This window comes from Enhydra lutris, unplaced genomic scaffold (assembly GCF_002288905.1).
Source record: "Enhydra lutris kenyoni isolate GAN:26980312 unplaced genomic scaffold, ASM228890v2 scaffoldscaffold6, whole genome shotgun sequence".
NCBI lineage: Eukaryota > Metazoa > Chordata > Mammalia > Carnivora > Mustelidae > Enhydra > Enhydra lutris.
In genome coordinates, this window is record NW_019154090.1 from 24,781,375 (window position 1) to 24,798,660 (window position 17,286).

Sequence of the window (17,286 nt, forward strand, 5' to 3'; positions counted from 1 at the left end):
AGGCAGAGGCTTAACCCACTGAGCCACCCAGGTGCCCCTACAATGATTATCTTCTTAGGATGAATTTCATAGTGAGAAAATACTTAGTCAGAGGAACTACCTAGTTTAAGGTACCTGGAATTTGCCAAACTGCCCTCCAGAATGTGTAGTCTTCGTGGAATATGGAACATTCTCCTCTATCTTGCATTAGAAATTTGAGCATGTTTGCCTCCTGGTACAGTTAGGGACTACCAGCACACTACCTGTTACGTACCAGAAATATGAAATTCACACAGGTGAACTATACTCCAGGTACCTAACTGTAGTCTTTTCTTACTTGCCGAATGAAGTCTCCTCCACATGGAACAACTGTTCCATTTACATCTGCCTGCCTAAATCTTAACCATACTTTTTAAAGATTTTTATTTATTTATTTGACAGAGATCACAAGTAGGCAGAGAGCCAGGCAGAGAGAGAAGGGGGGTGGGGAAGCAGGCTCCCTGCCAAGCAGAGAGCCCAATGTGGGGCTCGATCCCAGGACCCTGGGATCACGACCCGAGCTGAAGGCAGAGGCTTTAACCCACTGAGCCACGAAGGCGCCCCGAATGGGTATTATTTTAATGAACATTTCTTTTTCTGCATCTTCTCCAAATAAATTTATAGTTTCAATAACAATTGCTCTAGACATTCTGAGTATTTGTGACCCCTCAAAATCTGTAGGTTGAAACCTGTAATTCTCCAATGTGTTCATATTTAGAGGTGGAGCCTTTGGTAGATGATTAGGTCACAAGGGCAGAGCTCATAGGAATGGCATTTGTGCCCTTACAAAAGAGACCCTGAAGGGCACCTGGGTGGCTCAGTTGATTAAGCATCTGCCTTTGGCTCAGGTCATGATTCCCAAGGTCCTGGGATCAAGCCTGCATCAGGCTCCCTGCTCAGCGGGAAGCCTACATCTCCCTCTCCCACTCCCCCTGCTTGTATTCACTCTGTCAAATAAATAAAGGAAATTGTTTTTTGTTTTTTTGTTTTTTTTTTAAGAGATGGAGCTTGAGAGATCTCCCTTGCTCCTTTGGCCCTGTGAGGACACACTTACAAGACTGCCACCTAAGAGTTAGGAGTAGGCTCTCACTGAATACAAAATCTATGGCACCACTTACCAACCTCCAGAACTATAAGGTAAATGACTGTTGTTTATAACTCACCCCGTGTTTGGTATCTAACAGCCTGAACAGACTGGGTCACTAATCTTTATAAAAATGCCAGTATATGAGAGTATAAATTAGTATAACACATAGGAAAACCAATGGCCTTATATACTGAATTGGTATATAGGCATAACTTATGAAATCCCAATTCCATTGATCAGTGAGATGCTTGCACTGCAATGTAAGAATGCTTACAGCAACAATATCTGCAATGGTGCTATACAGAAAAGAGTTAATACAGCAGGTTTAAAACTGATAACCTAAAAAAAGGGTGCTTCTAAGACTGGGTCACTGGCTGGCACCTATAACTCGGCTGATAAACAGTTTCCCATATGGATATAAAAGCATCCCTAACCAAAAAGTTAGAAGTATCAGAGGGATGCAACAGAAGACGAATGGACAAGCAAAATATGGCACATGCACGCAATGGAGTATTTTCAGCCATAAGAAAGTAGAAACATCTGACAAACACTACAACATGGATGAAACTTTTTTTTTTTTAAAGATTTTATTTTATTTATTTGTCAGAGAGAAAGAGACAGCACAAGCAGGGAGAAAACAGAGGGAGAAGCAGACTCCCCTAAAAGACTCCCCGATAAGCAGAAAGCTCAATTCGGGACTCTATCTCAGGACTCTGGGATCAGGACCTGGGCCAAAGGCAGCCACTTAAATGACTGAGCCACCCAGGTGCCCCAACATGGATGAACCCTGAGGACACTATGCTTGGTGAAGTAAGTCAGCTATAAAAAGACAAATACTGTATGATTCTACTTAAATGACGTATCTAGAGTAGTCAAGTATAATGATGGTTGATGGGAATTAAGGAGGAAAGAATAGGGAGTTATTATTTAATGGCATGAAATTTCAGTTTTGTTTGATTAAGAGTTCTTGAGGTGGATAGTAGTGATGTTTGCACAAACATGGATACACTCATATCACTGAATTGCACACTTAAAAATGGGTAAGTTGGTAAAATTTTTTACATGGATTTTTACCACCTACTAATGACACCATGAGAAAAATAACCCAAGCATGGCCATTTAAAGTAGATAATTGGCTACGCCTACATATAAATATTTCTGTACTAAATTTTTTTATTTTTGCAAATGAGGTCCATCTTTTTTGTTTTTTAAAGATTTATTTATTTGAGAGAGTGAAAATGAGAGAGATCACAGAGGGAGCGGGAGAAGCTGGCTCTCCAATGAGCAGAGGGCCCAACGCAAAACTCGAACCCAGAACCCTAGGATTATGACCTGAACTGAAAGCAGCTGCTTAACCAACTGAGCCACACAGGTGCCCTTATCATTTTTTCCTTCTACTCTTAAATTACCTTCAACCATAGGCTCACTTAAAGTAATCTGTTGCTAGAATAGTATGACATTCTGATGTGTAAGACTTTGCTTCCAATTACGTTCAAACTCACTTTGATAATTAAGTCCAATTTTGTTACTCTAGATTCATTAGTGTAAAATTGGACCAGAAACAATTTTTCCCCCAAAACAAAACAAAAAACCAACCCCCCCCCCAAAAAAAAGCTTTCCTAACTGATAAAGGTGGCTGACTATGCAGAGACTGTTTTTGCAAACAATGTGGTTTCTGCTGAATACGGATTTTCCTTCTGGAAATCTGAAATTTCAGTAGGTGCTGGCAAACAGTGCCTATGTACCCAGATACTAGTAAAAACCTTGGACACTAAGTCTCTAATAGGTTTCCCTAGGCAAAAACATCACACATATGTTGCTGCATTTTCATTGCTGGGGGAAGAGTGAGCTGTGTGATCATTCATTTAAGAGAAAAAGCATAAGGAAACCTGCAGATAGATTTCTCCAGATTCCATCAGTATGGAATCTCCTTTATGGATTCCCGGATCTCCTGTATAATCCAGCTGTGTAAATTTACGCTTACATAATGTAATAAATATTAGTTGTGAGTACAACTATATGCGAAGTCCTATGAATTCATTTAACAAATCTCAGAACCTGAGTGGTTCTGAGGTCCTGACACTGTATCAAAACTCAAACTCCAATGTGCATCAAGAGCAAAAAGTACAAACTGTGGCATATTCCTGTAATAAAATACCTATGAAAACGAACAACCTCAGCTCTAAAATACAAAAGGGATCGAATCTGAAATGATGAAAAAGTAATTTATTGTATTTTGCCTTGTATGAAAGTTGTCTCTTCTAAACTAAGACTGAGAAATCTTTTAAGGTGACAATTCTCTTTATTTTTAAGTTTTTTTTTTTTTTTAAGATTTTATTTATTTATTTGACACAGAGAGACAGCACAAGCAGGGGGAGTGGAAGCAAGAGAGGGAGAAGCAGGCCTCCCACTGAGCAGGGAACCCAATCCCAGGACACTGGGATCATGACCTGAGCCAAAGGCATATGCTTAACTGACTAAGCCACCCAGGTGCCCCCAAGGTTAGCAGTTCTTCCACTTCTAAACCTCAAACTCCCTCTAATTCATGTGGGTTATATATATCAGTAATCCCAATATTAAAAATTTAAAGTTGAGTACTTGAAAACTATCTTTTACTAACCCATTTCAAAATAATTTATTTTCGCAAAAATGTAGTAAGAACGGCACTGTCATTACAGTTTTGCAAGTTTTTTTAATATCTAGGTTATGAAAAGACACCTGTGTTCTGCTATTTACTTCTGCATTTAATCCACTGCATCAACCTATATTATGCAGCTTCTAGAAAATTCCACGATATGCTCAGGATAAAGTAAGAATGAAAAGACAAGTAACATCTTAGTACTATTACTTTATTTTTTTAGGTAGGCTGCATGCCCAGTGAGGAGCCTAATGCAGGGCGAGATCAAGAGTCAGATGCTTAACTGACTGTGCACCAGGTTGATCCACATCTTAGTATTATTATGAAAACAAGGGCACCTGGATGGCACAGTTGGTTGAGCATCTGACTCTCAGTTTTGGCTCAGGTCCTGATCTCAAGGTTGTGAAATTGAGCCCTACACTGGGTTTGGGGATCAGCAGAGTCTTCTTCAGATTCTCCCTCCCTCTCCCTCTGTCCCTCCCACTCAGGCTCTCTAAAATAAATAAGTAAATCTTAAAAAAAGAGTGGGGGGAAGAAAATAATTTTGACCTCCTGGACTTCCTGGAGAGGTCTGGGGAAATCCCAGGAGTCCCTGATTACACTGAGAACTACAACGTTAAGGCTTAGTACTGTGACTTGTAAAGGTCAACATGCACGACCACAGGGTACTTTTTCAAGAGGTATATCTTGAAGAATTCAATTTACAAAAATACTGAACTGTCAGTACTTTCCTTATATACACTAAGAGTCAAACCCCACCCAGATGTCTATGTTAGAACATCATTACCTCACTCACTATAGTAAGAAAAATTATGTGTACACTGAAAATTCTAAAGAAAAGTCCATTTGCTGAGGAGATGAAGAATGTCATGCCTTTGATACTATTTAGACTATGAGACTTATAATTTTACAAATTACTGTTCTGAAAATTAAACTCCCTGCTTTTCTTTTCTCTTAGGTTTGGAAACAATATGCTGGACCCTGAATATATGACAAATATATGAAGTTACAAAACCTTATATTAACTTGGTTGAACCTCAGTGGCCTGTTGAAACTCAGTCTTTAGACAAATTCAAAGCTACTTATTGGAATTAAATCAACACCCTAAGAAATAAGGTAAACATTCTAGATTTGTTTCTTGAATAAACACTGTTATCCATAATTGAAACCCACAGTTCTATACTTCCATACAAGTTACATAACTGTATTAGTCTATAGATTTTGCCATGTGGTTACAGGTTTGCTAGCTGGGGATCAGAGCCACATACTTAAGTAGCTGTGGACAGCAACACTATACTTACCACCAGTGCTAGAACAAGAGTCCGCACCTTCTCCCCAATCTCAGGTGAGATGTCATTGCCAAACTGTTGCAGAGTGGTAAGGAAGCGTTTCAATTTGCTGAGCTGCCGAGCACCACAAGTGGCTGGCAATTGTTGATTTGTTAGTGCAGATGATGTGGAAGAGGCAGGACCATTGCTGAATCTCTGTGGTGGTGATGGGGCACCATTCAGGGTAGGAGGAGAATGGTTGATGCCATTGCTTACTGTAAAAGAAAGCCAAAATGAAAGACTGTGTAAGTGCAAATCACATGGACCTTTGTGAATTTCTTCTTGTTTGCATTAACTGTCGTTTATTCATCTGAATTTTGTAAAGCACATATTAAGAGTATATAAGAACGGTTTCTGCCTTCAATGAGACTACTACATAGTGAGACAGACTACCAGGCAAAAAATGGTAACAGAATAACAAAACGTGTTAAAATAGAGTATGGAGTGTTTTATGAATACAGAGAATGGATATCTAACTACAGTTGCTATGGGCAGGGGTAGGTAGTGTTAAGATTTCCTGCAACAGGTATTGCATGAGATTGATCTGGTACAACACATATTTCCTTTGACTGGACACATGCACACATCTTTTATGTTCCATCTCCTTCCTACTGTTAGGGTTCTAAAGAAGTTAAGGAGTCAGTTACATTGTACATTACAATACATGCTACATTGTCAGTTACAATGTAGCATGCGAACAGAAACCAGAGTTCTGTTTAAGTGAAAAATGTGGTGTTTGTTTGTTTGTTTGTTTTTGGAGAAACGGTTTTCTAGGCTATAGATTTAATGACCTATTCCTGCACTGAGATATGTATTTCATGGACCATTCAGAATATTCATGCCCAGCAGTTTCTCTGTGCCCCAGCAGTGCTATATAAATGTTGCCAAATTCTTGGTCACTCAATAAAGCATGTTACAGACACTACACAGGACACCAACATTCCATTTTCCCATTGTTCTCAGTCATTTGTTGCTAGATTTTAATTTGGAACACCACCTTAAAGCTAAGTTCTTGGAGGTATTAAGTAAATTTCTCCTTCACTGAACAGTGAAATAAAATTACCTGGTGCCTAAGTGTCAGTAGATTTTCACTTAATCATATACAGGCTTGAAAGTCTAGAAGGTAAAACTAAAACATTGTCTAAAAACAAAAACAATTTAAGTCAAGACTTAAGCCAAATTTAAAGAGCCCAATTATTTAATCTTTACCCAACTTAGAACTGACATTTACACTTATATTGGGCTCAATGACAAGTCTTTAATCATGAAAAATCTTCCACTTCCCTTCTTCCTCCATGCCAGTCATAGTTGGTCAGCCAGCCCTATTGCTCCTACTTTTTGACTGACCCTGATTCAAATTTGATCTGGCAAACTCTTCCTCATGTTATGTATGCTCAGAGATCACCTGTATTAAGAAATATTCTTGGGCACCTGGGTGGTTCAGTTGCTTAATTAAGGGTGTGCCTTCAGCTCAGGTCATAATCCCAGGGTCCTGGGATTATCATTATCATTATCCTTATCCGAGGGTCCCACATCAGACTCCCTGTTCTGCAGGGAGTCTGCTTCTCCCTCTCCTTCCCCACCCCCTACCCTGCTCATGCTCTCTCTCAAAAAAATAAATAAAATCTAAAAAAAAAAGAGAGAGAGAGAGAGAGAGAGAGAGAGAGAAAGAAAGAAACATTCTTTAACAGCTTCTGTTGCTGCACATTAAGGTAAACCCTGGTAGATTTTTTAACTCTTCTCTGTGTTACCTATAGATGCTTCCACTATGTTATTATCTCTCTCTATATTTGCACTGTCTTAACAGACTGTGTACTTCTTGATGAATACTGTGTTATAAATCTGTATATAGTGTAATTAGTCAAGTTTTGTAAACTGCCTATGCCATATATACATGGGTTTTGTTCATTAGCTAGCGAAGTATAAGTATTGAGGGAAAAACTGTTGAATGATCCACTTCATGAAACAACAACAGGCTAAGAAAGCGAGGTTGCATTTTCTTCTTTACCTTCCATTAAGAGAGATCACTAGAACTAGCGGAAGGGAAAGCTTAACACTCAACCTCAGCAATCCAGAAAATTAGTTGCAATGATCTGCTATTTCTCTGTGTTCACAGAAAGTTCAAGTGCCATTGAAGAACTGCCCCCTTGAAAGAAACCCATAAAAATAATACATGACTGTGCTTTTTAGCCACTCTGACAACCAGACAGGCTTTTTCAGTCTCTTTTGTTCAAGTGTATAAGCACATTTTCCAAAATAAAACAGATCTACCACCAAGCAGTCAAATATGGAGGTTAAAAAGGGCTGAGTTTGCATATACATATTCCTACTGTCTGTTATTTTGAAATGTGAATGGTAGTCTAGGTTTAACTGTTCATTTCAAGACAGTAACTTTATCTAAGGACGTATAACTTAAAGATATAAACAGAATTTTTAAAAGGATATAAAACTTTATTTCATTCTCTCTGGCTCAGACTGCTGTAGTTGCCACGCACTCAATTTCAAATGTTTTGGAAATATAATAATCAAAGATTCTGTTAAAGCTGTACTTCCTAGATTCTTGTCTTTTAAAATAACAAAAGCAAACCCCACAAATGTGTGAGCAAAAATAATTGTGTAAACTTATGTAACGGCATTTAAAAAAGAAAATGCATACAGCACCTAGCACAGTACTCTGACGCACTGTGGGCACTCCACAAATAGCAAGTGTCTTCTGCTTTATGAGGCAAAGTATCTGTAACAGAGTCATGAGGCACTGGAGGTATGGACATGGAAAGGCAGAAAAACTCAGATTAAAATTGAGACATGTATATACGTATGTTTAGATTCTACACCGGGTTTTCTTCTGATTTTTGTTTGTTTAAGTATACACACGTGTAGGACTAACTGCGGAGTTAAAGGGTTTCTGAAGATTCAACTTTGTTAAATACTACCAAATAATTTTCTCATACTCAAACAATGTATGAAGTGTTCAGGTAATGCCACATATGCTCACCAAAACTTGGTATTCTTTTCTATTTTGAACATTCTTTCAGATGAAGACAGTATTATATTGGGTTTTAGTTTGCATTTCCTTGATGACTAGTAAAGCTGAACATCTATTATGTATTTACTGGTTAATATAATTCTTAGGGACCCAATTATGTCCCCCACAAATTCCTATGTTGTAGTTCTAATCCCCAGTGACTGTATTTGGAGACAAGAGTTTTTAAAGGTTAAATGAGGTCATGTGGGTGGTCCCTGATCCAGTATGACTACTGTCCTTATAAGACGAGGAAAGGACAGCTGGTATACATGTGCAGAGGCAAGGTCATGGGAAGACACAGTAGAAGTGTAGCTATCTGCAAGCCAAGGAGAGAGGCCTCAGAAGAAATCAAGCCTACTGACACCTTGATCTTGGACTTCTTGACTCCAGAACTGTGAAAAAAAAAAAAAAATTTCTGTTGTTTAAGCCATCCAGTCTATGGTATTTTGTTATGGCAACCCCGGCAAACTTAACACAATACTCATTCTCTTTTGTAAAGAGCCTTACCAGGGCACCTGGGTGGCTCAGTTGGTTAAGCCTCTGACTCTTGATTTTGGCAAAGGTCATGTTCTCAGGGTTGTGAGGTCAAGCCCTATGCTGGGCACGGAGCCGTCTTAAGATTCTCTCTCTCCCTCTCCCTCTGTCCATCCCCTCCTTACCCCTTCCTTAAAAATTAAAAAAGCCTTACCATGATAGCCCAAGCATACTTTTAGAAGTTGTTTGGTAATTATATGAAAGTTACTTTGACTCCTATAAATCAATATAATAATTTGTTTTTTCAAGTAGGCTATTGGGGCCTGAACTCACCAATGTGAGATCAAGACCTGAGTAGAAATCAAGAGTCAGAAACTTAACCAACTGAGCCACATAGGCACCTCTCAATATAATAATTTAAATTCATTTTAGAGCCAAGAAATTAAAATAGCTACATACCAGCCAAAGTATGAAAACAATATTTAGATCACTAAATTTCCAAATGCCTAAATTAGCGAAGCACTGTTCTCAGAGGGCAAAAGCAAATTTCTAAAAGAAATAACCATATGTGTATGTCTATGTACATGTGTGTTTATATATATAAAGTATCTTTTTTTTTTTTAAATGATTTTATTTATTTGAGAGAGAGAGAAAAAGAGTAAGAGAGAGCAAGAGAGGGGAGAAAGTCAGAAGGAGAAGCAGACTCCCCACGAAGCTGGGAGCCTGATGCAGGACTCGATCCCGGGACTCTGGTATCATGACCTGAGCCAAAGGTAGTAGCTTAACCAAGTGAGCCACCCAGGTGCCCTATATAAAATATCTTAACATTTATTTTGAAAATGTTGAATAGTATACACAGAAGGCTTAACAGCAAACAGTCACTTAGATCTAAATGTCAGTCTGAACCACAAACCCAAGTACATGAAGAGATCTCACATGCTGTAGGAGTAAATGACACTGGCCTGGGTCCTCCAGGATTTACTGGTGGCAGGGGTGGCATGGTGGGAGGTGAGGATCTTGACTGTATCTTCACTTCCACAGGAGATCCAGGCATTGCTGGCACTCTTTTCTCAGGACCAACTACAGAGAATAAAAGTAATGGAGGTCAGAGTCTTCTATAAGATAATAAAAATCGTGACAATAATTTCAAATATAAACATTTTCCTAGAGACTGAGAAGTGAAGAAGATGCTTATTTTAACAGGCTGAATGGTAGCCCACACAAGGTATCAACTGTAGTTCCCTTTTAGCCAAGTTTCACTTTCCACACTTCCAGTTATCTGCAGTCATGGCAACCATGGTCTGGAAACAGACGAGTCTCCTTCTGATGTACAGTCAGAAGATCAACAGCAGCCTAATACTAGACCATAACGCCTATGTCATATCACACAGGCATTTTATTATCTCACACCATCACAATAAGAAGGGTAAGTGTGGTACAATAAGACACTGTGATAGAGGGAGAGAGACAATGAAAGAGAAACAACATTCACATAACCTTTATTACACTGCATGGTTACAACTGTCTTATTTTATTATTACTTACTGTTGTTAACCTTAACCTCTTACTGTGCCTAATTTATAAATTAAGCTTTATTACAAGTATATAGGAAAAAATATTATATATAGATATGGTTTGGTACTATCTGCAGTTTCAGCTATCCCCTGGGATCTATGTATTCCCTAGGGATAAGGGATGGGGGTGGGGGTCTACTATACCTCTTAATCCTTTCAACTGGGAACATTTGCTTATTTGGAAAAAGGGTCTTTGAAGATGTACTTAAGGATCTTGAGAGGAAAAGAGCATGTAGGTGGGCTCTAAATCCATTATGAACAAATGCTTAAAAGAAGAGTTGAAAAGAAACATTCACAGGGGAAGACTACCCAAAGAAGACATGGCTGCACAATGAGAATGTGACGGGACAATGATGGCAGAGACCGGAGCGGTACCATCTATAAAGCCAAGAAATGTCAAGGACTATTAGCAACAACCAGAAGCTCGGGGACAGGTATGGACTAGATTTTTCCTCAGAGGTTCCAAGGAGGAATCAACTCTACTTACACCCTGACTGTGGCCTTCTGGCCTCCTGAAAAGTGAGAGATTATTGTTGTCTTAAACTACCGAATTTGTGGAACTTTATTATGGCAATCAAAGGAAACTAAAACAAGCCAGCAAGGTCAAGGGGTAACATGACCTAAAAGTTAATATTGAGGATAGTAGCTGAGAAAGGAAGAAACCAGGTTACAAGATCAGCTAATGTCAGCTGCATTCTTTTTTTACTTCTCTTTACAAATCAATCAAATTGACGGGGGTGGGTGGGGGAACGAGGGACTATCTAGACCAGTAGGATTCAATGGCATGGCTATGGAAATAGAATCATAATCAGTTATATATAAATAAATGATAAAGTACTAAATTTTTACATATATCAACTACAGTAGGTAGGGGAAAAAAGATGGAGTCAACATCCTTGACAATAGCAATGTAAATATCATTTATGATATATAGTTATCTCAAAAGATGAAAAGTAGAGCTGAATCTAAACTAGGCACAAGCTACTTCACCATGGGGACAATTGATAAGCAGCTATTTGATTAACAGTGGACAACAAATTTAAGAAAGAGAAATCACACAGATTAGACTTAATGACATTATAAATAGGTTTAGGCTGGAGTACCTGGGTGGCTCAGTTAGTTAAGCATCCAACTTCTGGGGCGCCTGGGTGGCTCAGTGGGTTAAAGCCTCTGCTTTCGGCTCAGGTCATGATCTCAGGGTCCTGGGATAGAGCCCCGTGCTCAGCGGGGAGCCTGCTTCCCCCTCTCTCTCTGCCTGCCTCTCTGCCTGCCTCTCTGTGTACCTGTGATCTCTCTCTGTCAAATAAATAAATAAAATCTTTAAAAAAAACAACAAAAAAAAAAACATCCAACTTCTGATCTCAGCTCAGGTCTTGATCTCAGGGTTGGGGATTTAAGCACTGCACTGAGCTTTTTTTAAACAAAAAAAAAAAAAGGTCTCTGGGGCGCCTGGGTGGCTCAGGGGTTAAGCCTCTGTCTTCAGCTCAGGTCTTGATCTCAGGGTCCTGGGATCGAGCCCCGCATCAGACTCTCTGCTCAGCAGGGAGCCTTCACCCTCTCTGTGCCTGCCTCTCTGCCTACTTGTGATCTCTCTCTCAAATAAATAAATAAGTAAAATCTTAAAAAAAAAAAAAAAAAAGTATAAAATTTCTCAATAGGACCTGGTACTGAGGCGTAACATTCTAATACCTTCACGGTTGTTTTTTCCCCACTAAAGAGAACATGTTACATATGTGGTTAATAACTGGGCCAGGGTCACCATAATCACCTTTAAATTGAACTATGTTCCTAACAGTTAACTCCAAGCCTTTCACTTAAGTACTATGAATTTATTCTCCAATAACGGTGAATTCAAAGCACAAGAAATGGACACACCAAAGGTTCAAATGAGAATGTTAAACAAAGATTTCTTTCTTTCTGTGAGATCACAGCTATAGACAAAATACATTCATGACACTGTCAACAAGGCGCACATCTTCACACATTCATAAGCATGTTCTAATGAGGAAAATATCACTAAATATTATTTTTATGTTTCAGTTTGCAGTGGCATATTTTGGGAAGAGATATAATGAATCCATAAAGTCCATCAAGGAAGTAATGCCCTAAAGTTACAAAACCCCTAACAAAATGTGCAACTGTCTGAGAGCCATGTGGGCAACACTCTGCCAGCTCTTCCCATCTCTCCGTCCAGGACATTTTCTTTGTGAAATTGATGGTCGTCCTGTCTGATTAGTGGACTAATGAGCTGTTGCGTTTGCCTTTTTCTTCTTGACAGTATTTTTCTCAATGCCCTTCAAAGAATGGTTGACACGTTTCCAGCTCTTCCATCTGGGGCCCAGCTTTCTGGAGGGTGGGGGGAAAAGGGAAGGAAGGAACTGACAGTTGTCTCGCACTGTAACGTGTCGTGTACAGTGTGCACCAACCTAGAGGGAGTCTTTCTTCAGACCACCTGCCTTTACAGCAAGGGCGCCAAAGGCCTGAGGAGAACTTAACAACAAGATGTGTTTTAACATTCAGCACTTGGCAGAATGAAAAACAGAGAGGAGCCTGGGCCCAACTGCAGAACACTGAATTATATACCAACTGAAAGCTTGGATACTGGGCAAAACCCAGCCCCCGGAGTACTGTTTACAGATGAAAACTACCCGTATCTCTTGTTCACATCACTACTCACAAACCTGCAATGCTAGTGTAATTCCTCATGTTTTAGTAACATCGTCTAATATAAAAAGCATGGTCTGGAGACTGAAGACACTCAGTGTGAATTCTTATTTATAAACAACATGGCTTTATCAAATCATTTCACATTTCTGGGTCATTTTCAACAAATGTAAAGTAAGAGATAGTAAATCTGACCTGGTAGGAAAGATGTAAGGGTAAGAGATAATGCCTAGACTAGTGCTGAGTTAAAGAGAAGGTACGCAGAAAAGAAAAATGATTAGAAAATAGGGAGCCTAGTGTCAAGTTCTGCATTTCACACCTAACTAGCCATCTGACCATGTCCAAGTTAATATTAACAGTTGATTTCCATGGAAAAAGGGTATACTATTAACAGTTAATCTATCTAACCTCATCAATATTACATGGAATGAAACAGCTGCAGAAGCATCAGGTACAACGTAAGGTGGTATTTTGTTGGAGGCTGGGTGGCATGAGGCCCTTCGTGATGTGAGAGATATATCTAAGTGGTTTATAAACCTGACAAAGTCAACAGCTGCTCAGAAAGTGGATAAGAGGTATGTTATAAAGTAGGCACCCTGTGCTTGGTGATGGGTGTCATGCCCATATGTTATCACTGTTACAGTGACTTCATTTCTACATTTTTATGGAATGGATACTAGTATTTTATATTCTAACTGAATTCCTTAAATGAACCAACCATACCTTGAGCTTTTTTCAATTCCAGAGAACCTTAGATACTCTTCAAAGACAAGAAATTCCTTTCTCTCAAGGGGGTCTTTGAGCCCATAAACACCACTACTTGGATTATCAAAGAGAAATAAGGTCTTCAAAACTAGAACCTCATAATAATCCTTAGTTCTGTCATAAAGGTTCAACTTGATTCTAAACATAGATTTGGGGGTGCCTGTGTGGTTGAGTGTCTGCCTTCGGCTGGGGTCATGATCCTGGGGTCTTGGAATCAGGCCCCAGATCAGGCTCCCTGCTCAGTGGGGAGCCTACTTCTCCTTCTCTTGCTCCCACTGCTTACGCTCTTTCACTCTCCCTCTGTGTCAAATAAACAAAATCCTAAAAAAAAAAAAAAAAACCTACAGATTTTAAGATTTAAAGTAACTAGTAATTTAGTCACTCATGAGTTTGTGCTTTGGTTATTTTGAAGATTTGCATATATATGGCTTAAAAAAATAAAATCCGAACATATGACCACATGCATATCCAAGATCACTGATGCTTTAACACCTAACCCTGTAGAGACAAACAATTTGAGCTAGAGAGGAGGAGCAAACATGGAAAAGTATGTCTGAATAATGTTTACTTCTTCATCATGCAATAGGCTATGCAGATCATAAAAACACAAAACCAATGAAAAACAGAACACAGTAATAAACAGCTCTCTGTGTGACAGCAGTGCTTCTTTTCTCCCTACACAGGAATGTGAACAATCAGACATGAAACTACGAAGTGGAAGTCTTCTATAGCTCTAAGAGAAAAAGTACTGAACATAAACATAAATCCCAGACAAACATTATTAGAAGAATCCCACATGCTAAATAGCCCACAAATGAGAGTATTTACAAATCTTTATAAACTGCCTTTCAAGTTTTAAAAAATTACTTTGAGGCTGACAATGGAACTATAAATAGAAAAGGCATAAATATGAGATAAGTAAGATGCAATTATGTGAGGAGGACTTTCCAGACAACTGGAAAGAGCAACTCCCAGGACTGCAAGGAGAAAGCGTGTTTAGGTAAAAAATGAACCTGATGTGAAAATGCTTTATCACTTACTAGTCTTCTATGATAATGGTTTTCCTCATCTGTCCCTAGGACACTTCCAACACAAGGTTACTATGTGCGGTACCATAATATATATAATAATGGCCAGTACACAGTAGACACTCTTCCATGTCTGCTTGAATTAGATTAAAAATCTACTAAAATTAAGAATTTCATTTGGCCATTGAGATGTTTATCTATGCTATGCTTTGGGAGGAAAAAGATATGGTCAGCGCTCCTGATTATCATCACTGAGAAAAAATGGGATGAATACAGATCTTTCACATGAACACAACAGAATTACTAATCATTCTAAACATGCTGACTAAGGAAGCCATCACATCTATTTCTTTAAAAAAAAAAAAAAAATCAGGAGCACCTGGGTGGCTCAGTCCGTTAAAGGTCTGCCTCCAGCTCAGGTCATGATCCCAGGGTCCTGAGACTGAATCCCACAACCTCTTTTCTCCCTCTACCTCTGCTGCTAAGCCTCCTTCTACTCTCTCTCTCTCTCTGTCAAACAAATAAAAATCTTTAATTAATTAAAACAAAGTAAAATAATAATCAGACTCCTAACTAAGAAACAATTGAGAAGGTTTAGACATAATTATCTTTGGGGGCAGAGGCAAAAACAGATGATTTTCATTTCGGCATATGTTAAGTATGTATTTATATGGTTCAGAAATCAATATAATATAAAAAGAAATATTCCTTGCTCCTGTCCCCCACAACCCCACCTCATAGGTAGCCATTTTAACTGGTTTCTTGTAAATCCTTCCATTCTTTCTCTGTGTACAAAAAGCAAACACAAATGTAAAATCCTATCCCACCACCATTTATACAAAGAAAGTATAATGATATTAAGCTGAATGTCCCCAATAATGGCCTCTCTGCAGCCACGCCTTTTGCAATGCATCAGAAGTGGGATCTATTTCCCTAACCCCTTAATCTGGCCAGGCCCTCTGACTTGCTTTGACCAATGTAATGTGACAGAAGTAACAGAGTGCCAGTTCTGAGCCTCTCTTGGAACCCTGACCCTGCTATGAAAGCATCCAGACTCATGGGCTGCAGGATGAGACCACATGGGGAAGAGATGAGTTGTAACAGCTAAGGCCAGCTGATCCCTAAAACCGTGAGAGCCTAGCCTAGTGAGTCTGCTGCAGCTAGCTGACTGCAGACATATGAATACGAACAACCAAGAGCAGAACAACTGTCTGACCCACAGGCATAAGCAAAAAAAAAAAAAATAAAGAACTTAAACCGTTTTAGGCCACCAAGTTTTAATGTGGTTTGTTATACAGCAAGAGTCTACTAGGCAATGAACAGATCAATATCACAAACTGTACTCCTCAGTTTTTTTTTTTTTTTTTTCAGTTGTTCTTCTGTTTTGTTTGTATGTCCTGGAAGTTAAATTCCATAACCTTTTTTCGTTAACAGATGCATGATATTCCACCATGTGGACATACCATAGTTTATTTAAACAATCCCCTACTGACATTTGCAGCTAATTTTGAGGCTCTCTAGATCCCTTGCTAGTGACTGCATTGTTATTTGCCAAGCTTTGGGGAAGAGATCAAAGAAGACAGGACCCTTGGGGCACCTGGGTGGCTCAGTCGGTTAAGCGGCTGCCATCGGCTCAGGTCATGATCCCAGAGTCCTGGGATCAAGCCCCACATTAGGCTCCCTGCTCAGTGGAGAGTCTGCTTCTCCCTCTCCCTCTGCCTGCCGCTTTGCCTACTTGTGCTCTCTCTCTGTCAAATCAATCAATCAATCTTAAAAGAAGAAGAAGAGGAGGAAGAAGAGGAGGACAGGGCCCTGAGTTATGGGAAACACATATACTGAAATGTCTTCAAAGTACTAAGAAAATAAAGTAGTAGAGACATTACCATGTATGAAGGCCAAGGACATCTTTACGGAGAATTAAGTACTTCAGTGGAAAGGCTACATGAACTTGCCAGGTAGCACATAAGGACAAAAGCATGAAACATATAGTATAAACAGTGCCCCTAAAGTTGGGATCAGAACCAAGGTAAAAATCAAAGAGGACTTCTTTGCCCACCATCTCTCTTCAACCATTGCCAAGGATAAGGAAATGCTCTGAATGTGTTACTGTCATATGAGAAACATTTCCAAGATTGACAATTCTAATCTGCTAAAGTTAGAGGAAAGAACATCGAAATTACTGTTGCACTTGTAGGCTTGTAAGGCTGGCTAAGCTGAGTGTGGGCATAGCACCTGCTTAAGGATGAGCATTTCCCATCCGTGTAGCTCTACCACGAGCCCGGCAACACATCCAATTTTCTAATAACATGCAGGCTTCATATGCAGAGACAGCCAGGAGTAACTGTTTACGATGACAGATAATTTATCATTCAACAAAAATTGAGGCATAAGGACTCAAGTAGAGAAACTACCAGAAAATGTTTTCTAAGGCACCTTGAAGACACAGCTGCATTAAAACAAAATCAATGCTTTACTTCATACAAACAATAGGGATTGCAAAAACAAATTTTTTCATTCTACATTTATAAACACATAAAGAAAATTAATTTATAAATATATTCTCATAGATCAGGATCAGCAGACTTTCTTCTAAGAGCAAGAGTAAATACTTTTGTCTTTGTGGACCATATGGTCTCTGTCACAACTATTCAACTCTACTGTTATAGCATATTCTAGACAATCCAC

The 17,286-nt window shown here is 39.1% G+C and overlaps 1 protein-coding gene across 6 annotated transcripts in view; it reads right to left on the bottom strand.

The window, feature by feature from the left end:
• LOC111141619 (CBFA2/RUNX1 translocation partner 2) overlaps positions 1–17,286 on the bottom strand; it is a 180,362-nt gene that overhangs the window by 39,134 nt on the left and 123,942 nt on the right. For all 6 annotated transcript variants that reach the window (XM_022494322.1, XM_022494321.1, XM_022494320.1 and 3 more), the window contains exons 2-3: positions 9,507–9,650; positions 5,045–5,286 (exon numbers count right to left, since the gene is read on the bottom strand). In XM_022494322.1, the coding sequence (XP_022350030.1) occupies positions 5,045–5,286; positions 9,507–9,624 (360 nt within the window). In that variant the 5' untranslated portion in view covers positions 9,625–9,650. The remainder of the gene's footprint in view (positions 1–5,044; positions 5,287–9,506; positions 9,651–17,286) is intronic.